Source organism: Phyllostomus hastatus, unplaced genomic scaffold (assembly GCF_019186645.2).
Source record: "Phyllostomus hastatus isolate PE091 unplaced genomic scaffold, TTU_PhHast_1.1 phas_scaffold_1674, whole genome shotgun sequence".
In the NCBI taxonomy this organism is placed as follows: domain Eukaryota; kingdom Metazoa; phylum Chordata; class Mammalia; order Chiroptera; family Phyllostomidae; genus Phyllostomus; species Phyllostomus hastatus.
In genome coordinates, this window is record NW_025334011.1 from 1,334,890 (window position 1) to 1,358,295 (window position 23,406).

A 23,406-nucleotide genomic window follows, 5' to 3' on the forward strand; every position below is an offset into this window, starting at 1 on the left:
AGTTTTAATTTTCTTTTTGTATGACTAATAAGTTAATTAATTATAGTTGCCATTGAGAAGAATGTCATTCACTTTTTAATTAATTGAGATTAAAGATTAACTTAGAATTGACTATATATCATACACTCTGCTAAGGTGTTCAGGATACAGCCGTACGTAGTCCTATTGCTACTTACACTTTCATGTCAAAGACAGATAAATACACATGCAACTTCAAATAAGTGTGATGAGTGCTATGATAGAGGAAAGCATAAGGGAGGAGACCTAACCTTACTGAAGTCACCTGTCTCACCTGGCTGAAGCAGGAAAAACTACCAGAAAAGGTGAAGGCTGATATAAGTTTTAAGGATCAGTAGGACTGAGCCAATGGAAGAAGAAGGCAGAGTAGAGGTTATTCCAGGTATGGGGTGCTGGATAGGCAAAGAGACAAAGGCTCTAATGAGTAAGAAGACATAGTCAAGGAATTGCATGTGTTTGATGGTAGTCATGTCAGGGAATCCAAACAGCCGACAGGTGAAAGATGGCATTACAGGTGTGAACGGAGGCTAGATCATGAATGGCATATAGTGAGGTCATAAGACACATCCACAGGTAGGAGTGAGCCAGTTTTGTAAGCTCCACCTTAAAGTGTAACCAGAATCCAACCACTTCTTGCCGCCTTTGCTGCTCCTACTCTTGCCCTAATCACCACGAGCTCTTACCTAGGGCTTGTAAGTTAGGAGATCTTACTGGCACCACTGTCCTTGACCCTCTTCAGTCTGTTCTTAACACTGCAGTCATAGTGCTCAGAACATAAGCAAATCATGTCACTCCCCCATTTAAAACCCTTCCATGGCTTCCCATTGTACTCATTGTATGAACCAGAGTTCCCATAGTTTCCCCTAGTGCTTACTGCTATTTAATGTACTGTGTAGTTTACTTATTTATGCTGTTTATTATCTCCCTTCATAGAATGAAAACTCCAGGAGTGCAGGAATCTTTGTCTGTTTTATTCTCAAGTATGTCATCAACCCCTAGAACTATGCCTGTGAATAAATTTTCAGTCATTGTTTGTTGAAAGAATGAAAGACTGAGCCCCCAGGGGGAGCATGATATTTATGTCATTAGTCAGTGTGTCATGAGTTTATTTTAGCCATTTGCCCTCCTTTAACCTTTGCCATCCTTTCCCTACCTACTCCCCTCCTGATTTAAAGCATTATGCTTTCAAACCACTTAACGCTGAAATGAGCTGGTTTTCTGAATATGGATTAACCTCTTTTTCTCCCAAGGAGATTTTCATTCTCAGTCAGACATGGACTAAGTACATTTATGCTTTTCTTTCTTGTGTCGACTACCCTTGCCTGTGATGAGTGCTCTGAGAACACAATTAGACCCACTTGTGTGAGCCAGGGGTGAGATCTTGGCATTTCAGCGAGAAGAGAACAATGTTCCGACTAAACTGTAATGAGAGCTGAACCAAAACAGTCACTGGGTTCCTAGTGTAAAATCACATTCTCATCTTTTAAAGCCAACATCTCCATTCCCTCAGATTGGTCATGTTCTGGCTCTTGGTGCAGCTGCTTTCATGCTGTGAAAATGGACTGCTCTGCTGTTTCAGGCTCCATAGGGGTATGAGCATTTGATTTCTCCACAAATAGAGCGGAGAAATAGAACCATAGAATAACACTGTGGACACATTTAACAATATTTATTCAGTGAGTAAAAGAGCTAGACCTTTGTTACATTGTCTGCTCTCCCAGTCAATAAATGTTTTTGCGACCATTGGGCAATGTTTGAAATCAGCCTATCCTAATTAAGGGGATATTAATTACTTTAATTATAATGTTCAATAGATTATAAACAGTTTTTTTCATGTACTATAAAAGGTAATAAATGACAGGGAGTAGGACGGAGGGTGGGAAGTGGGGATGGCTGGGATGGGGGGAGTAGTGGAGGGAGTATGGAGACAACTGTACTTGAACAACAATAAAAAAAAGAAAAAGTTAAGAAATGGTCTTCTGCATCACTTCTTAAGATTGCTTTGGGATCTTTAGTCTACATATGCTGAACACTGTCTAGGTGAACAGCATACTGCTTAACAGTCAAGCAGAGAAAGCACAGTGCCTGCTTTTAGGATGCTTTTTATGCTTACATTAACAGCAGCCGATACCATTGTCACATTTATTGAGCTCTTACTATGTAACAACCACTGCTGCTTAAATTCCTGCGAGATGCTTTGCCTCTGTTATTTCACTGAATGGTTCCAATAATTCTTCAAGGTAGATGTGTATCTGCATTGTTCTGATTAGACAATTGGATGCAGAGAGGAGAAGTAACAATAAACAAATAAAAAATAAGCAGTAACGAATCAAACTAGAAAAGAGATTATGTGCCTACTTTGTGTCTCATTGTTAGGGGGAATAATATGAGGACAATAAGGTGCCCTCACTCAAGGAGCTTACCTTCTGGTAGCTATTTTTATCAAGCAAAGTGAGTTAGTTTCTTTTACTAATCTTAATTCCCATCTGGAAATATGACTTGTTAGCAATATGAGTATTTTCTTCACGGGGGTTGGTTGCCTCTTTCTACAGAAAGGAGCTGGGTATCACCTGGATCTCTTTTGGGTGGCCATCCTCATGGTGGTGTGCTCCTTCATGGCTCTTCCATGGTACGTGGCTGCTACTGTCATCTCCATTGCCCACATCGACAGTTTGAAGATGGAGACAGAGACATCTGCACCTGGAGAGCAACCAAAGTTTCTTGGAGTGAGGTATGTTGAGTCAGAAGAAAAAGGCTCTACAAAACACACTGTGGACACACACACCTGTCAATCATAAGGAAAGGGGTAGATATGGAGGGGCAGATATGGATTTAGCTGTTGATAATTTATTCTCATACTTGCTTTTCTAGAAAGGACTACATTTTTCAGCAGAAAGAGAGTCTTCGATAACTTTTTGAGTTCACTTCTTATAATAAATAAATTTCCTTTGATTCATGAAGGCTAAGTGACACAGTATAAAAATACAAACAGGTCATTTTCTTCAACCTGCAGGTCCTTTTGGTGCTGTGGTACTTATTCTGTCACATCATACATAAAGGCCAAACCCTTTAATCTTTCACCTCTGTTGAGACTCCATAAAATGCTTAAGATTTTTAAGGTCCTATGAAGGGAAAAGTATTCTTATTTTCCAGTTCATTTTCTCTCCTCAGAAGCATTGAGAAACATTGATGTCTAGTTGTTAAATTTGGGTAGCAATGAAGGGCTGTACAGGTCCTACTTTTTACAGCAAGCCCCACCCCTGAGCGTTTGGGCGGAAGCTCACAGACAGCCACCATTTCCCACGCCACAACAGTGGGTGATTCTTTCTTGGGGGTGGGGGAAGGGGAGTTGTGTGGGAATCATATTTGTTAAAAAGTACTTTTATTGTTGTAGATTTGGACATTAGACTGATGGGATTTATTGCACTTATGAAATTTCTCTGAGCTGTTTATTAATTAGAATGTGGGACAATATAATATCTGTCTTCTGGGAAAGAAGGTGTAATTACACAAGAGTTCAAGTTGTTTAAAAAATAAGGGCTTCCAAAAAGCCAGCAATTGATGGATGAAGAGCACGTGGGTTTTTTTCTTTCTTGATTCCAAAAGGAGCTAAGGATTTAGCAGAGTCAGTTTTCTCTTGATGAATTCATATCACATATTACAGTTAAGAGAATTTTAGAGTTATGTTGAGTTTATATGCTGTCCTTGAGGTATTAATTACATATGATATCAACACCTTTGCTATTCCAGCCAGACGTTGATTTGGTCAATCAATGTATATTCTTTTTGAAGGTGGACAGACAGAGCATGTTTATGAAAATAAGAGGTAGATTGGTAATCTTTTGATTTGGTTTCAGGGAACAAAGAGTCACTGGAACCCTTGTGTTTATTCTGACTGGTCTGTCAGTCTTTATGGCTCCCATCTTGAAGGTAAATATATGAAATACCTCTTCCTCCTTCTCAAATACTGACAGATAAGTGGATTTGTGAAGAGTAGAGTTTCTTAATGAGGTATCTGCAGGACTCTCTTTAGTTCTACAACACACTGAAGCAGGGGTCGGATAGAATGAGGACTTTAAGAAACTTTTATCATGACTTCTCACTCCTTTATTCCTTCTATTATTATTATTATTATTATTATTATTATTATTTTATTACAATTACTTGGTTGAACCATATTAAATTACCAATATTCAAACTTTTTGACCTATGAAAATGTCAGTTTCATACAGTTAATTCAAACTGATCTCCCCTGCACCCCACATATTTTATTCCCCTTGTTTTTGTACATCCTTTCCTCCCCTCACTTTCTATTTCCTTGTCCGTAAGTCCTTTTCCCCTCTTTCCCCATATTAGACTCTTGAATAACATGAGTGACTCAGGATAATCATTTTGTAATTCTTCTCCTATTCTCAATTGTTACTATTTCTATTTCCTTTGGATAAAAATGCTTAATATCCACAATGAGTGAATAGAGTAAAATTACTGATTTATAGTTAGAAAACTTAGAACTGAACTTTTGAAAATGACAAAAATGACATGGCAGATTATTTAGAAAGCTGGCAGTCAATATACAGGTTTGATTGATGGCGCGAATGTCTGCCTAATTAGATAAATATAAATTACATATGAAAGCCTGCTTAGAAATAGAAATATGACTAAAACAGAAAGTTAAGATTAGTACATACTTGTCATGAAACTTCCAGTTTTCTTTTGTGACACAAACATTTTATTTTTCTTTTCTATATAAATGATACTAGTCAGTTATTGATAATTTGCATCTTACATTTTGAACCACAGTGCAAACCCCAAAATCACCTATAAACATAACAGCTATAAACTATGACCATTAACAATATCCTCCCAAAGTTCTTTTCTGAAAATTTTTGTTTATTGTTAAACAATTATAATTTTTAAAGTTTTTAAAATACTTATTTAATTACATTAGTAATGGAATGGTACACACTTGTAAAGAATGCAAACAATACAAGAAAGATGATGAAAGGCAAAAGCTTTCCATGCCTCTCAGGTTAGAACATTTATATGTCAGTGGCCAATCAGATGAATTTGAGAACAATAGAATCATAATTTCTCAACATATAGATAAGGCTGACTTTGTCTTCAGAGTACTTAGTTAGATTAATGCATACATTATGCACAAGATACCTGGTGAACAGTTAAAAGATTTAAATACTCATCTTTTAGCCTTGGTTTCCACAATGTCAATTAACTGGTTTAAATCTTTTCTGACTACAGCCATGAGGAACGTATATCTCATGCAACACATGGAATAGTAAAATTAAAAATAACCTTACAAAACTCTTCTTTGGTCATAGAGAGAGGACCTAAAAAAGTATGGATCTTATGTTCTATACCAGCAATTTCCATCCCTTTTCATCTTATGGCAACGTAAACTAATTACTAAAATTATGCAGACACCAATGTGTTTTTTGCCGATCTGACAAAAAAATAGGCATAATTTTGATTCATTCACACCAATGGCTGTTTCTGTGTTGGCTGTTTTCCCTTTTTTGTTTGACAATCTAAGGGAAAAGAGGTCAGTGCCCCCGATGAAATAGTTAGGTACTGCATGTCTTAAAAATTGTTGCAGCACACAGGTTGAAAGTTGCTATTCACAGGGGCAGAGGGACATCTTCTGTTGCTTTTGCCAGTGCACAGGAATTGTGGGGTGGGGTTGAAGCTGTCGTGTTTTACAGCATCAGCTTTATGACCAGAATGCCTTGTGTTCCTCTGTTGTCCCAGAGATGCCAGCACATCAACTGGTGGAAAAATCTAGTGAGGGCCTTTTACTGCGTAGGCAGTGGGACCCCATCCGGAGAGATCAGATTTTAGAGAGGTCTCTGCAGGCAGCTGTGACCCCATGATGGAGGCTCTACTGGGGATGAATCTGCTCCTGGGGTCCCTGGAGGTGGGCTTGCTTGACACCCTGTGATGTTTCTTTTACAGGGTTTCTTGTACTTCCATGGGGTAGTATAGAGACCTTCCCATCAGTTTGTGTTTACTCATCACACCATCCCATTTTTAATTTTTATATTATTTTTTCATTACTGCAGTATAAAACCCTAATTCAAAAAAGTCAGATGTGTTAAAAAGTTCTTTTGTTGTTATTACAGCAAACTAGCCTTCATTTTGGATAATCTGTTAGCTGAGCAATCGTGTCTGATTCTTGAAGGGTCACAGATAATAGATACTGTATAAGCTGCTATTTTTAGGACGAGATGCAAAACTCAGATTTTCAACAACACCTCTTCCTATTTTCTGAACCTGCACCCAAATATGGCTGCAGAGGAGTTAATCTGAAAGCCCTTTTGTTCATCATTTTACAAGGATTCTTTTTGCTCCACATATGCAAAGCATTTTATTATCTACAGGAACAAATTAGAATACTGAGAAAGGAAAAGGAGAGATGTAAAGGATCAAAGAGATCAATGACCAAGAGCTTGCTTTCCCTTTGACCTCCCTTGGTAATCCATGCTTGGGCTTGCCCTCACTCTGCTGCTGGAGTCCATAATTGTGTCTATTTTCTCTTCGCATTTTGGGTCAATGCAAAGAGTCACTGTAGGAATCAGAGAAAAAAGCAGTCAAGCAAGCATTTGTGTTACAGAAGATCCTGCCCAAATTATGGGACATGAAATTGTCTTGTTAACATAGTTTCCAACCTATTGTGGGAAACCTAGATTTAAAAACAAGAATAAAATAGTATAGCCAGGACTACCGTGATTCTTCCCTTCAGTAATTAAGAGTAGTTTTACTTTAAGAATCATATGTGATCAAGTGAGCTAGTTTTAGTTCATGTGTCCTTTTTATCATTAAATTTGGTAAGTTGTATGGATTTACCGCAGAACCCTTCTAGCTCATTCAAAAAGTCGACACAGGAAGAAGATTTAGAGGGAAGATTCAAACTAAAACCTAAGTTACAACTGAATCTAAAGTTCCGATTAAAAGTCAAAATTAGCAGTTAAGCTCAGGATTCGCACAGAGAGGCATGAGCAGGGTTATGTTGGAGGAGGGAACCTTTTTGCATGTGACTATGTGTATTTCAAAGGCATAGGTGACAACTCTAGAGAATGGTTTTACTTGAGAGTTTGCCTTGAAAGGCAGATCAAGTGAATGGGATCAAGAAAAATGTGTGACTTTTAGTTTTAAAAATGAAATGGCTCAACCATTTCATCCCTCACAAGTTTAGTGGCCTCAGATGATCCTAGTAATTTTCTCCCATGTAGTAAGCAGTATAGGAAGTTGTTCCCTCTGCCTAGTCATGCAGGCTTACTTTGAACATGAGGCTGATGATATCTGTTTTGATCTCTCTGTCAAAATCTCTCTTTTTACATGGAAGAATATAGAAAAGATAGTGTACTAGCTTTAAGTTCACGAGGAAATCCCTTCACCTTAGCCAGCTGCATCTTCCGTTCCTCACATCTCACCACTAATTCAGTACAGAACTGTTAGGAAGCAGGCATAACTGGCTTTCCAGGCTGGTTAAACAGTTGAGATCTGTGTTTCTGTAGTGGAAATATTGCCTATTAAGCTAGTGCTCTATATGGGAGACTTGGGGAGACTAAAGAGCACTGAAAAGATGAAAGTAGTTCCTTGAGCTTACTTTGTTCATTCTTCTAACAAGCCTAAGGAAATAAAGATTATGTAAAATTCCCTGCTACTTCTGTTGCCATTGCTTGAATTAGTTTGTCTATAACAGGCAGAGCGGCTAAAATTTACCTTTCAGATTTGTTTAGTGTTCTAAAATGTGGAGGGTAACGTTTAACTTGTATTTGGCAAACAGTGGTTGACCTCATACAGTATGCCACACACTCTGCCCATTAACATGGAAAGGGAGACTGACGACAGTAATGATGACGATGATGGATGACGATGATTGTAATAGTAGCTCCCATTTATTGAGCTTGGCATTGGTGCAAGGCTTTTTAAAATTTAGTTCTCCAATAACCCAAAACTATATTCATAGTTATATTCATTTTACAGATAAGAAAAGTTATTAATAGCTTGTCAGGTCACAAAATTCTTAAATGGTAAAGCCAAGATTTGAACTTAGGCAGTTCTGTGTCCAAAGGCTGATTTCATAACCATCAGAGTGTACCGCCTTTTAAAATAAAACAATACTTGCTGTCATAGAATTCATTCACTTTTGTTTCCCATGAGATGATCTTTCCCAGCCTCTTTGATCCATTTTCCAATTCTCTTATGTAGAGAAAAAGATGACATTTTCATAAACTCATCATAGCTCACTCCACAGTTTCATCAGTGACTAGGGACCAGATTGTAAGTCAGCAACTTTCTTTCTTTCTTTTCTTTTTTTTGAAACCAAAATGCTCTGGATTTAATGTAAAATCTCCAACCCTCTAGTACCACCAAAATAATACAAACATGCCTAAGTTCAAATTTGTTTTGCTTGTCAATGCCAACCTTCATAGGGAGGTTGGGAAAGCACTGTGAAGGAATGACTGTTCTCACCATGCTTTACAGTTTTTTTAGTGTTATGAGAATGGTGTCTTGTGGATGACTGATGACAGTTGATGTGGGATCTTTATCATAGGGGAATTACCTGACCAATCAATGTTCTAGTGCTATATCACAAACAAACAAAAACACAAGCATAGTTCCTTTTATATTATCCTCTACCACCACCTCAAAAAAAAAAAAGTGGGTTACTGCATTTTAAGACTATGGACCATTTATCTCAACAAACTCATCCTTTATACAAAGCACATCTTGATAGGCTGATCAGAAGCTCTCTGTCCAGTCCAGAAATTGCTTCTTTCTAAGAACTTCCAAGAGCAGCGCATCTCTGGAGTGGTTTGTGCTCAGTTATAACTTCCCAGCATCTCATTGGCTTATACCCAAAACACTCAACATGTAAATATTCACCTATCTGAATCACATTTTGCATCTTAGGAAAAGTATTCTGGAAGCATCATGGCCGATGTAGTGTAAGGCTAAAGTTGGTTCATAGCAGGAATGACCAAAAGAAAATATTAAGTCATATTTACAGTATTCTCTACTAAAAAAGGGCAAATATCTGTTATTCTTAAATGACATCCTTAAATTTTCAACACGTCTGTGTGTTGTAAGAACTCAATCTCCCACATTCTTATAAAAACTGAAACACATTTCCTTTTTCAGAGACATTAGTAGTTTTACTGACAGAAACATGCACATAACCCAGTGTTATCTTTTGTTTTTGCCAGTGGAGAAACTTGGAATCAAATTTATCAATTTTATAATCTGTTAGGGTTGGTATAGCTCTTTCTCCCACAAAATTTTTATTTTTCCAAAACTAATTTCAACTGTCCTCTTTTACGTGTGTGTGAAAATTGTAAGCCACTTCAAATATGTTTTGGAAATTTTAATATGAATCATAACTGCAAATGACTAACCCTGACTGAAGCATAAATAGATGTCTGATTAATGTGCTAATCAACCTCCTCCAATATACATCAGTCCTAGAGGACAATAAAGCCCTCTGGTCATGATTTTCAATACAGAGTATTCATTCATATTTCAGATTGCTGGAAAATAATAGAAGATTAATTCATAATGCATGCACACACACACTCTCTCCCACCTGTTGCAAAAGTTATATGAAATTCATTAGTTACTTTCCTTAAATGCATCCAAACAGATGAACAAGATTTTGAAAACCACCTTGTTTCTCACTCTCAAGAAGAAATATTTACAAGGACTTAAAGCTTCCTGTATAAATAACTACCCAAATACAGAACAAATTGAGAGGATGCAGGTCAAACACAGCTGAGCTCCACTCAGCTCAAATTAGACAAATCTTGACTACAAAGCAGTTTTCTTAACATATGAGTTTCTGCAGGATGTGATAAGATTGACTGAGCACCATAGTAATCTCTTAAGCTGCTAATCAAAAACATGGTCCTATATTTTCAAACCCCCAAAAGTGGTTTTAGGGTAACAGAAGCACCTCAGCCACTGAAATAAGATTCTATCTATTAGAAGTAAAATTACTTGCACAGCACATCCTTTAACAGTTCAGCAAACAATAAATAGAAGATATTCTTAAAAATCTACTGCTCTTCATGATTATTCCATTGGCTCCTTCAACTGTAGTTAAAGTACATAAAAATAATTAGTTGTCATAAAACTTTTGGCTACATGGTATACTTCTCATGAAAGAACACTGGTCTGAGGCAAGTGTGATGCACTTGGACTGGCACACAGCAGATCCTTCTATCACTCTGGTGGGGGTTCCTTTTGAGCAGTTACGGGCTGGCATAATGATGATGAGCAACACATTCAGTTCTCCTGAAATCAATCGAAGAAAGCGATGACCAGAGTTGAAGATATAGTGCAGATAGGTAGGTCTAACGCTGGCACATTCACCCAATAAACTCAAAGAGCCCTTACTAACCTAGGCTGAACACATCTGCAAATACTAATGTAGCATTGAAGTGCATGTAGTTAGGTAAATGTTAGATATCACCACCTTTACTATGTATATATTGTACTAACCTCCCTAAAGGTTAGTCTTCTGAGAGCATAATTAAAAAGGACATTCCTCATTGCTTTTTACTGACAGGCTTTTTCTGTGGAAGTAAATAGAATATTAGGATAATGTATTTTTCCTAATGTCTAAATTAGTCATCAAATTTCTAAACACAAGAAAAGGGCCCAGCCAGAGCCACATATTAGATATATTCATACTGGTCTAAGAAAACTAAATAAATAAATTAGCTTGAATAAATTAAGAGTGCACATTCAGAACAGAATTGTAGCTTTTGGCCAGCAACCTGTAAAGCAAAGGCAAAAGTCTGTCAAGATTAAGGCAGGTATATATATATTACAATGTGTTTGCTTTTTTTCCCAAGTTCATTTAGTATTTACTTTGATGGCATTTAAAGTACATTGCCAAGCCACAACACAAGTTTTTTAATTTTAAAAAATAGGTGTCATAGAAAGTTTCTCTTGCTTTAGAGTTGGCCTCACACCAATTAATGGTATTTTCTCTTGTCTTTGCACACTTCAGTATAAGAGATTACTGCCATAGTCATATGACTTTGGACATAAAGTGCATGGCTGTCAGGGTGACAGATACTGTAAGGAATCGCTTTCTTCTTTTGCTGGAGTCAATTTAAGTGTTGTCAGTTTCCAAGGAGGAAGCTCAGGGCTTTGGCGAAGATTGTCATCCATCTTTTCCATCATGTTGGATTCCTTATTTACAAGTAGTGTGAGTTTCTGCAGATTTGCTTCTACTGTTTCTTGTCTGATGGGAGCAATGCCTCGTCTAATGCAATCAGTTTTCAAGTAGTGGAATCATGGCAGTGTACCTCACCCAAATCTGTCTGCTACTGACTTCTGTTCACACAGGAACATGCTCCAAGACTAAGGCTAAAATAACTGTTTAGGATGTCATCACAAAATCGATGCAGGTTGGAGAGCTGTTTCACATGTTCCTGTAACTGACCCTGAAGGGAGCGTACTTTATAAAGAGGTTCAAATAAAGCAAACACATAGGCATGCAAAGTAGAAGGTGTAGCTCAAAAAAAAAAAAAAAAGAAAGAAAGAAAGGAAAAGAAAACAACCCCAAATTGAAATGATCCCAGTCTGTTTGACAGAGGATTTGGGTGTCTCTGGCATCTCTGGATACCTGTGCTACCACTTTTCAGAGAGCATTCAGGGGAGACTTCATTCTGGTCAGGAAAATCCTGGTCAGTACTCCCTTAGACATTCTTCTAGGAAGGGTCAAACTCAAGGGAAAGGGAATTTGTGAAGCAAACGATGGCTTTGTCACAGCCAGTAATGGTCACTCTCCACCCAGAATGTGAGAAGCACTACAGAAAGATGCTTCTCTTCAAGGAGGGCAGTGTAAGCCTGTGTATCTGCCCCTTGCTTTGCTGAAAGTTCATAATCAGCATTATATTTCTGTTTTCTTAAAAAGTTTAGTATTTTTGCTGATTGAAAAACAATGTTGTCTTCAATTGTCAAAATTGGTACATCTTCTCTTGATCCTCTCTATGTATTATCTATGACATTGATTTTCAATATTAATACCTGGAGTATTATCAGTGAGAAAATTTGGCATAAGCCATTATTACCAAGGACTTAACTGTACTGATGGGAAAGTCAGCAACTTTCTTACTAGCCCAGGTTTTTAAGGCTTAAAGGCATTAAGATATTATTTTAATAACATGCTCCTAAAGCCAGCTATTATAGTTGAAAGCAATATTGTAGAGCTTAAACAAAACCAAGGTTCAAGTCTGATCTTTGCACCCATCTTTCTGGCCTATATCCTGCCCTGTAACCCTCCTCACACACCCCCACTCCCCTCATGGAGAGACCAAAGAGAATTGCGCTTTACAGTTGCAGGCTTTTGACTTGCTGGTGAAGATCCTGATGATAATGACATTAATGCCACATTTATAATTTTTTAGTATTATCTGCCAGGCCCTGAACTAGATGTTTTGTGCTATCTAATCTTTAGCATAACCACTACACAGATGAGAATACTGAGAGTAAGAGAAGTTGATAATTTTCTCCACGTTCCACAACAGGCAAAGCCAGAATCGGAACCCAGGCCTGTCTGATTTCAGTGCCCATGCTCTTAATTGGGAGCTCATTCAGTGCCTGTCACACAAACACACACACACAACTGTTCTCCTGGAGGCCTCACTCCTGTACTGAAGTCTGTGCTGTGAATGACTATAACCTTTCTTATTATACTTCACCTTATTGCATTTTTTCTTATGGAAATAATCTAACATTATCAGAAAATCAAAGGAAGGGATAAATGAAAAGTGGAATGACAACCACAAGAATTTGAAAATTTCACTGACATAGTCTGAATATGACCTAGTCTGAATATAATCATCTTCATTGACTTCATTGCAGTTTCGTTATTCTATCTGCTTGTAGGATCAACCACTTAATTTTTTTCATTTTTGTTTATTAAAGGCATTGTAATATTTATTTATAATTATATTTTTGGTTTTCTGAATATAATTGATTATATAATTTTCTTTGCATAATTTTATCATTTGGCAATATAAACCCATTAAACCTTGTGTTTTAATTTCTCTTGCCTTGCTTTGTAGAAATGTCTACCTCCTATTGCTATGTATTTTATGTTATTTTAACTTAAAATGGGATCCTAACTTTTAAAAACACATCCTTCTTTCCTTCCTTTGGGAAATTTCTATTGTGATGAATGATTGTATTGTGATGAATTTTTAAAGACTGACCTTTTGATGTGACTCATGAACCAAATCCAATAAAAAAAATCCTATAACCTAGTAATTCTGTTAAATTTCACCAAGATTTCCAAACTGGAAGATTTTTATTAAGGTACTGCATTTTTGCAAAGAAAATGGTGAATTTCACTAGGCATTTGTATCACGGTGAAGTTGCCTTAAAGTCTAATTAATAGCCTTCCTCGTACGTACTGTTTCCTTTTCAACAAGGGATGATTTTGAAAAATATCTTCATACCTAAAGCTATTTTTCTACCTATACCCCATGCCATTCTGAGTTATTGATGACTTCTGATTTTATTTTGTAGCAGATTCAGTAATATCTGTCATCAAAAGTTCAGAAACAATAGACCTAAGCAACAAGGCACAACTTGCCTTCGCATTGCATTAGAACTGCAGTAGAGATAATATTAGCTAAGCTTAGGTGAGGGGTGGTCATAGGCCAGGATCACCTTTGTGAGTACTTTCTTTCAAGCCTGGAAAACACTTTACAGACAACAAGTAACTCCTGCAGGGTTTCTAACCAGTTTCTCATGATCTGTACTTCTCTGTTCCCCCTTCTACCTTTCTTTTCTTCCTGAAACATTAGAAATAAAATGACAAGAAGGACATCATCCTATTTTAAGGAAAAATGGAAGTGCCCTTGCCTAAAGAAGATATTTTATTTAAAAATTAAGATATGTGCCAAAACTAGAGAATGGTGACATTGTTGGTTTCATTTTTATTTTTTGGTAAAATTGCACAGTGATGGTAAGGAATGGAAACATACACGTTCCAAAAGCAGTAGAGGCACATGTCAGATCTCTGTGGGTTTGAGTGGGATGAGTTCGCCTCTTTGCGGTGACGGTTGGGTATCACAGCACACGTGGCTTCCCCACCACTCACTGTGCCCCTCAGAGTCATTATTTTCCTTTGAGCTGAAGGTCAAATTACCTATATTGAAATTTTTAGTCTTTTTTTAGAAGCATGTGATGTTTCATAGAAATAAGTATACTTACTCCATATAAACTTAACAGTTCCTACAACCAGTAACATTTGGAGACAGTTGTGACTTTGGAATTTACTATTTCCCCAATAGTGGTCAAAGGGTCTCAGATACAGAACTGTTTTAGGTAATCACAAAGAAAGGCTGATGGAAATTGTGCTTCACTTAACACATGCAAGAGTTCTTTAAAAATTACTCTTAAGTCATATTGTTTTCTGGCCTGCAATAGCCTCCTTTATGTAGTTTAGGTAAGATTGGACTTAACTGATTGTGGTTTTAGTACTTTAGCTTTGAAACCTCCTGAAATTACTTGAGCTCCTTTGCAAAAGAAGCTTGAGAACCTTTTGTAGTCCAGCTAGGAGACTTCTCAGGAGGAGTCATCCTTGACTTGCTTTGTTTCTGTAGTACTAGGGGCACTTCAAGTGTCCAGGAATAGATAAAACTTAGGAACATCACAGCGAACTTCCCATTGTTAAAACACTATGTATTAATGTAAAAAAGACTTCTGCTAATTAAAGCATGAAACGTGTTAATTCAGTTCTAAAGCTGTTTATGAATCCCTGTGTGTAATTGCTTCCAGATGCCTGATGCTCCTTTCAAGCAGTGTTCTCATTAGTCAGTTCTCAATATTCCTGAGAGGAAGAAAAGGGACAGTCGTTTGATATTTTCTTAATGGAAAGAGGCACTTAGACACCAAGCTGATAGATCAATTGGTGAAAATTATTAGGGAAAAAATCAACAAACTGCTGGGAAAAGAGCTTGGTCTCTGGAGTGAGGCGATCCTCTACCTCTCTCTCCATGTCTCAAGGTCTAGGCAAGTGTCTGGTTTACATAGCCATTCCTTTTAAGCAGAAAGGGAAACAAACATTTTTCCCCATTTAAAAAAGTTTACTAAGGTCATGTATGATCATCATAAAAAAAATTCAAATAGGCATCAAATGAAAACTGAAAGTCTCCTTCACCTTCCATTTATTTCTAGTACAAATGGCTTAGAAGTTTACCAATGATTAGTAAAGCACACTGCATTATTATGTCCTATCTTTTAGTTTCAGATTTAGCTTTTATTCAGACTGTCCCTCCCCATTATTGTCTTTACTATTATTATTGTTAACCTGTCTCCATTGTTTTTCCTTCCCAGTTTATCCCCATGCCTGTACTCTATGGAGTGTTCCTGTATATGGGGGTAGCATCCCTCAATGGTGTCCAGGTAGGTTTTCTATAGCAATCTAAGGATCGTTGTATTTTCCCAGTAGTAAGGCTAGTCCAGTAACAGATCTTTAAGAAAAGTGTTAATTATTGGTCAAGTTTTAAAAGTGCATTCATTTTCTACTTTCTCTACCATTCACCTACTTTTCATTTTATGAATTAATGAACAAATTTAGCTTGTGTTAACTGATGTTATCATACTTACCTGCTCTTAAAATAGGCTGTTAAAGGTCATTTGATGAGGAATGTAAGACAGATATGATCCATCTTCCTTTCTTTTCTTCCTCCCTTCCTCCCTCCCTCCCTTCCTTTCTCTCTTCTTTCCTTTTCTTCGTTCTTTATTTTTATCTCAGAAAGGAAAGCAGCCCTTTCATTGTGCTCTTTGAGATGCTACTTATCCACCTGCCTTGACCCCGCACTAAGAGCAGGCTATTCTTATTTGATGTGCTTTTCACATGACTGAGTTCAATGATCAAAAGTTTTGAACCAATAAAAAAATAAAGTCAGTGTGGTTGATGTGTGACTTCTGTTGAAATTTTCAGCTATTCACAACTTTGGTAAAACTGACCCCTTTTATAAAAATCACTAGGGAAAACTTTGTAAGGGACTTTGTCTTTCAATTGAGTTTTAATTTAATTGGCATGAGGAAACTGGAAGTGCTTCTGCCGCTTTCTGGCACCTCGTTAATTGTCGCCTTATTTAGCACTTAGTGATGTTTTAATGGGAAAAGACTGCATGTTCTGTGAACATCCTCAGAATTTATTTAAACCCCTCCATAATAGTTCTTACTTTCATTTATTGAATTTAGATTAATTTGGTTTTAGAGTCAGATGGAGCTGGGCAAGTGGCCAGACTCCCCAAAAGAGAAAAGGCCACTTCATTTTTCCTTATTTAGGCCCATTGGGTAGAGTTCCTCATTATTTGGGTATTTGTTACAAAATACAAGGTGGTTCTTCATTGATTGGACTAGATGAATATGAATGTGGGTTTATTTGTGCCCAGAAAACTTTTGGAAAGATAAATGTATAAAAATATTTCATTTGTACCTGGTATTATAAATATTCTTTATTATTCTAAGTAGAAAAATATAAAATTAATATGACCTTCAGAGTAATAGTTCTTAATTTTGTTTAGCTTTAATATGTCTATCTAGGTGAGAAGTTTGATTTTATGCATTCTAGATGCTTATTTGATGGTTAGAGCTTAGTTCATGTTTATTCAATAGAAAAGTCAATTTCATAAAGATGGGAAGAATCCTTTGCTGAAGGGAAAGTTTGTAGATTTTTAAAATTCTGTGGTGCTGTTGAACCTATTGCCTTTTCTGTCTTCCTTTTCTCTTGATTCTTCCTCTTTTAGACCTTTGACAAGATTTGATTTAGCAAGAAATTTTGTAACCCAATCTTTGTAAGCAGCAAGGCCCCCAACCCGTTAAAAATAGCCATGGAGGAAGAAAGAAAACATTTTAGCTAGGAAATCACTTCAAAGATCATTGTCTGTGGTAGTCTACTTTTACATATCTCCTTTCTCTCCAGAAATAAAGCAGAGGCATTACTTTAGAGTTCTTATATAATTTAATTCAGCAGTTATGTACTGAGCCTCTTTCATCTGAAAGATTCTATGATAGGTACCAAAATATCGTCCTTAATATCATCAATAATGTAAGCCCAACAGTTATTCTTTGAAGCACAGCACCTGGCACATAGGTGCTCGGCAGTCATTTTAATACCTCTTCATGCATGACAGTGTGAGAGCCTCTCTGGAACTCAAATATCTAGTTAACACTCTGAAACTCAATATTCAGCTGGCTTTTCTCTTAAAAAATGGTAATGCATTACTGAATGTATTAGTGAAGTGATGCCATAGATAATGTGGAATTTATGAAAATACCAATGCATTCCCATTTTCAAGTTGTCTGCTTCTTTATATCCTTGAAACTTCCCTGACATGTAAATGACCTATAGCTGCATCTTCTCCTCTTGCAGATAAGACGGCAAAGCTAGAGTAAGATACATGGGTTAGGTGTCTTACTTCATTGTATCATTATTAAAAGAATCACAAGATAATCTCTCCTAAGACTCAGAGAGTATAAATAGAAAGCAGGAAATGAGCATCTAGAATTTGTACTTTGCTTTGTGACTTTATTCTTGGTGGCTACTTTGTCTCATATATCCGCATAACATTCCTGCAAAGTAATAATAAAAATTAGAAGTCATACAGTGTCTAACTGTGATAGGCTAAATTTCTACACTCCATGAACACTATCCTCTGAAAAAGACACTGCTCGCCCAAAATTACAGAATATAACTCACTAGCAGATTGTTAGGCATAATGGAAATGACTTTGTGTATCAGCTCTTAAAGTAATGCAGTTGCTCTCTCTTCCCCTTTCCTCCCCAGTTCATGGATCGTCTGAAGCTGCTTCTGATGCCTCTGAAGCATCAGCCTGACTTTATCTACCTGCGCCATGTCCCTCTGCGCAGAGTCCACCTGTTCACGTTCCTGCAGGTGCTATGTCTAGCCCTGCTCTGGATTCTCAAGTCAACTGTGGCTGCTATCATTTTTCCAGTCATGGTAAGGACTCCTTTTATTGAACCTACCCATGAGGTCATATCTGTGTCGTGTAGTTATTATAATATGGAAGACAGTTGTGTTTTATGTGTGGTTCCAATTTTTTTCCAGCTTTGACCAAATCCCTTTGATTTGCTCAATTGTAACTTAAGGCTCCTATGTGTGTGATGTCTACACTAGACCTCAGAGTCAGACTAAGCTGAGTTTAGATACCAGTACTGGTTCATGCTGGTCAGTGAACCTCCCTGAGCTGTCATTAACTTATCAGTAAAATGGAGAATGCATCATTATTGTTATTCTGAGCATTAGTAATAAATATCAAATATATAACATAATGCCTGGCACATAGCAAACACCAGTACACATTAATTATTTTTAAAATACTGTCGTACAACAGAATCGGTCTAACAAAGTATGGCATATTTCAGTTCAAATAACAGTGAACAAATTGGGCAACTTAGGAAAGTTAAAATTAAAAGGAATGGAGTGAGTGTAGTTTTTGAAGTTCTTGCTAGTGTGTGTCATGCTAAGTTTAAGTCTGGGCTCTTTATCCTTGCTATGAAATGACAAGAAACACGGTAAAATAACTGATATTCCCCTCTGAGTCACAAGTGAAAGAAAGAAAAGAAGAAAATGCTAGCTCTGTACTTGGTTTCAAGGTTGAATTTTATACTTTCTCATAGCTTTCCATTCCTAGTAAGAACAGGCACACGCATACCCTTGAAACAAGTCCCAGGGCCAGCCTCATGTCTGCTCCGTTGCCCTATGGCTTTGAAAACAGAATTTTCATACATAAACCATATTTGATTATTTTTATAAAAATTCTCTTAGCTAGGATTCTTATTTTGCTTTAGGGGTATTTGTGGTTTATAATTGTTTTTTCTCCAGGGAAGCAGGAAAAATGGTATAAAGTACTAGTGATATTTGTAGAGTCAGATGTATTTGCTTGATGATGCCTTATATCTTTTTTCTTTCTTTTTTGTTTTTATTTTATTTATTTTTTAAAGATTTTATTTATTTATTTTTAGAGAGGGAAGGGAGGGAGAAAGAGAGAGGGAGAGAAACATCAATGTGCGGTTGCTGGGTGCCGTGGCCTGCAACCCAAGCATGTGCCCTGACTGGGAGCTGAACTTGTGACACTTTGGTTCTCAGCCCGCACTCAATCCACTGAGCTACACCAGCCAGGTTTTTATTTTATTTTAAAAAATTATTTCAGTTATAGTTTACATTCAATATTATTGTGTATTGATTTCAGGTGTACAGTATAGTGGTTAGACAATCATATACTTTATGAAATATTCCCTGTGATATTTCTAGTACCCACCTGGCATCACACATAGTTATTACAATATTATTGATTATATTTCCTATGCTGTACTTTACATCCCTATGTCTATTTTCTAACTACCAATATGTACTTCCTAATCCCTTCACCTTTTCACTCAGTCCCCCAACCCCTCTCTTAAACTCTACTAACTTACTGGAAGACACAGTGAGTGTGAGAAATGACTCCCATTTGCCTGTTGGTATAATCTACCTATTTATTAGTTTTGACAAAGATAGAGAAAAAAAGTTAGACTTGGGTAAATTTGAAATATATCCAGTAAATCACTTATTACTTGTGCTAAATAATAAAAAAAAGTTTTACCTTTATGAAGTATTTTTTTCTTTTGAGGGTTTTTATTTGATCACAAAAGAATCATGTAATGGCAGTAGGGCAGATGTTATTAATTTCTCTAGGAAATGAAGAAACCTATCTGGAGAGGACATAGGTAAAGACAACTGACAACTGTTTATTGGAAGCAGAGTCATGATCCTTGTATCCTAGTACATACAAATTTTATTGTTGAGCAAGGACATCTTCACAGTACCTTCAGAAGCTGATCTTCAAGAGCTATTTATAGAATCAAAGACAGGGACTTTAAGAATACTGATTTTAGAGGCAGACAGCTAGGCCTCTTCATACTCTTCCTTTTTCTGGGTTTAGTGATCTTAGATGACAGACTTCCGTCTCTAAGCTTCTGTTTCCTCAGCTGTGAAATGGAGGTCTTGGTGTCTACTCTTTGGGTCTGTTGTGAGCATAAATAAGAAAATACTGCCTAAGACTTTTAGTACAGCATCTAAAACAGAGTAAGTATTCAATTAATGGTAGTTTTTGAAGTTACCCAGTAGCTTAAATGGTCTATGTGAATTCAACTACTGCCTCATTATTAATACTTTGAAGATGTCTTAGGATGCTGTATGTTACACAGATTTTCTTGAGTTTTCAAAACCTTGTATAATGTTTTAATTTTGAATAATTACAAATCAAATGCAGGCTATTTGGTTGTTTAACTTTTTAGTTAATTTATTTAAAAGCAGACATGGAAGAAAATAGTTTAAAAACTAATCCTTTCACATTGAAGTTCTAAGTGAATTTGCACATTTTGGTGAACAAAACAAAGTGAGTTTCAATGAAAACTTTTATGAACCAACTTTCTCCCTGAAGAAAGTGTTTATGGTCCACTTAATATAAGCCCATGTCAGCAAGCTGAGCTCCATCATCCTCCAGCCTTGTGCAGAATAGGTTTCAACTGCCTTTGACAGGATAGTATTTATATTGTGATGATTTTATCTGACTTGGTTTCTTTCATATTTTTTGTATTTGTTCTTCCAGATCTTGGCACTTGTAGCTGTCAGAAAAGGCATGGACTACCTCTTCTCCCAGCACGACCTCAGCTTCCTCGATGATGTCATTCCAGAAAAGGACAAGAAAAAGAAGGAGGATGAGAAGAAAAAGAAAAAGAAGAAAGGGAGTCTGGACAGTGACAATGACGATGTAAGGCACTTTCCAAAATTCCAAAGGAAGGCTAGTTAAAGCAACAAATGTGAAACATTGACTTTTTTTATCCCTTTTGTGAGAGGTGTGGCAGAGTTCCAACAATGCTTGCCTGGCCATGTTACATGCTAGTCTTCACCTTCCTTTGCCCTTTATTTTCTCTCTTTAGGGTTTTTTTTTTGTATTTTCTGAAACCTTTTTTAAACTATTGATACACTGAAAATGTTAACATGACTTCTAAAACCCAACAAAAAAAGCCCATCACTTCTAAAGAACTCCAATCTCCAATCTCATAGATAAAATTATTTGCTTAGTAACTCTGTAAAATGTATTTGATTTGCTATTGACACTCCAAGATTTAAATGTAAGATAACTCAGTTTTACGTAATGTTAAAGCTAATGTGTACAAATGCAGGTAACCTCGCCTCCTATGATCTACGTTTGAGTAGGCTGTCAACCAAAGTTCTCTGGTATTGTACTTACCTTTGCATTGGGGCTTTGACATGATTTTGGATTATTTCTCTATAACTGTAACCTTTCAATAATGCAAGGGAATTGGAGTTTGGTGTCTTTGTACAAAATTGTAGTAGTTAATCTCAGAGTCTAGATGATCCTCCTGTAATTGGGTGATTAAGTTGAAAAATAAAATGCCCATTTTTTTTCTTTAGGAGACCATTTCACAGAAATACAGGTGCTCCAATAGGAGTCTGTAATTAGTGCTAGGAAAAAGCTGAGGTTTGTTTAACACACACACACACACACACACACACACACACACACACACACAGAGCTTATCCCAGTAGCCTTTTGAAAGAACTGTCAAAATGACATTTTTTATGTGAAGATTTGTTCTGGATTTTTTGCATAGTTCAGTATCCGCATTCCCATCCTAAAGTGGGAGTGTAGTTAATTTTTGGTGTGTTTTCTATAATTGATCATTTTGATTAATCTTGCATACTTGTCCTTCCTTGCCATAACTGCTATTTATAGTATATATTTTTGTTCCCACTTTACAGATGAGGAAATTTACACTGAGAAATGTTAAGTCATTTTTCTAAGTGTACACAATACAACAAACCCATAAATATTTGCTCATTGGGAATCTTGCTATGAAAAGCTTTCCAATTGGTCCAATTTGTATTGATTTCCATTTGGTGTGGTTCTAGTTTTAATTGACTCAATCCCATCAACTCCGAAGAGAGGAAAACAAATATGACATAGAATGATAGTGTAGAATTTGAAAAGCTAGCAAAGTGGGAATGATCAGATCTAAGGCTTTTCTCCTTAGTGTAAATGATAACACAATCAGCTTAATCAGTTCTGGACGGTAGAGAGGACTGTATAGTATACCTTTCTTAAAACTGTTATGAATTTCTTTCACAGTCTGACTGCCCATACTCAGAAAAAGTTCCAAGTATAAAAATTCCAATGGACATCATGGAACAGCAACCTTTCCTAAGTGATAGCAAACCTTCCGACAGTGAGTAGAACTAACCTCTTGCTTGCCTGCCTTACTATGATTTGCACTTGCAGAGAAAAACAAAACTTTAGAACTATCATTTACATTAACTTTCCCTGTATTTTCTTTTTTTCCTCTGTGAAGGTTTATACTTATTTTTAAAAACTTCATTTTTACATTCTCTGAGCTTCCCTTTTCTTCCTTTTACCCATACCCTTTTAAGTTTTTTGTTTAGTAGTCTTTTCTCTGATCTAAGTTATCACCAGCTTCCTTCAGTTGCTAAACTTATAACCCTATTTTCATTGATTCTTCTTTTTCGGCTGATATTTAGAATCGCAGCTTACAGTACTACCTCACTGTCTGTTACTGTTTGTCTTCCTTAGGATTCAGCCAGTTACCAGATCAGCTCAAAAGAGAAATTGCAACATGCTCTCCCAATGATCACTGAATCAATTGTTAATATTGAGAATTTGCAATAATTTGCTATTTTAAATTTAATTGGCAATTGTAAACTATCAACAGAACTTTTTAGGTGTAACTTATAAGATTTGTGGATTTTCTTCCTAATTTCTTCATTCCCCCTCTGCTATTTCAAAATGAGCTTTGTGACTGCACTGTCCCCCCACCCCCGAGGTAAGAGCTTGATGGCTGGGGCATAATGACTCCTGACCTGTGCCTTTTCTTTTGTAATTAATGGGCCCCCGTAAAAAGAGGAAAACATCCGTAGTAACATTAGTGAGTGTATCTCAAGCTTTTCCAATAGCAAGGAGCAATTGCCTCCAAACTAACTTTCATTCTGAGTTCTCATTTGAAGAAAATGTGTTGTTGTAGATCCAGATGCACTTCAAAATCTACCGATCTGCTGAAGGAAAAAAGACATTTGAGACATTCATACTTCTCTTTGACAATGCCACTTCAACTTCCATAATAGCTTACCAGAAAAAGTTTGAAATGAATAACTATTTATGAGAAATACATATATGTTATTTACTGCTGTGTAACAAATTACTGCACAATTTAGCAGCTGAAAACAACAAACACGTATCTTCTAATGTAGTTTTCCTGATATTCTGAAATTTAGGACTGGATGATTTTGGTGGTTCT

General features: G+C 36.6%; 1 protein-coding gene and 1 pseudogene across 6 annotated transcripts in view; one reads left to right on the forward strand and one right to left on the reverse strand.

Annotated features, from left to right (window-relative positions):
* SLC4A4 (solute carrier family 4 member 4) overlaps nucleotides 1–23,406 on the forward strand; it is a 327,443-nt gene that overhangs the window by 298,261 nt on the left and 5,776 nt on the right. For 4 of the 6 annotated variants that reach the window (XM_045858122.1, XM_045858123.1, XM_045858124.1 and 1 more), the window contains 5 exons: nucleotides 2,571–2,749; nucleotides 3,876–3,948; nucleotides 15,391–15,459; nucleotides 17,855–18,028; nucleotides 20,682–20,843. In XM_045858122.1, coding sequence (XP_045714078.1) covers nucleotides 2,571–2,749; nucleotides 3,876–3,948; nucleotides 15,391–15,459; nucleotides 17,855–18,028; nucleotides 20,682–20,843 — 657 coding nt within the window. Of the gene's footprint in view, nucleotides 1–2,570; nucleotides 2,750–3,875; nucleotides 3,949–15,390; nucleotides 15,460–17,854; nucleotides 18,029–20,681; nucleotides 20,844–22,226; nucleotides 22,324–23,406 lie in introns of all 6 variants that reach the window. The other 2 variants (XM_045858119.1, XM_045858121.1) reach the window with 1 other exon arrangement.
* Nucleotides 11,101–13,539, reverse strand: LOC123831192 (annotated as a pseudogene).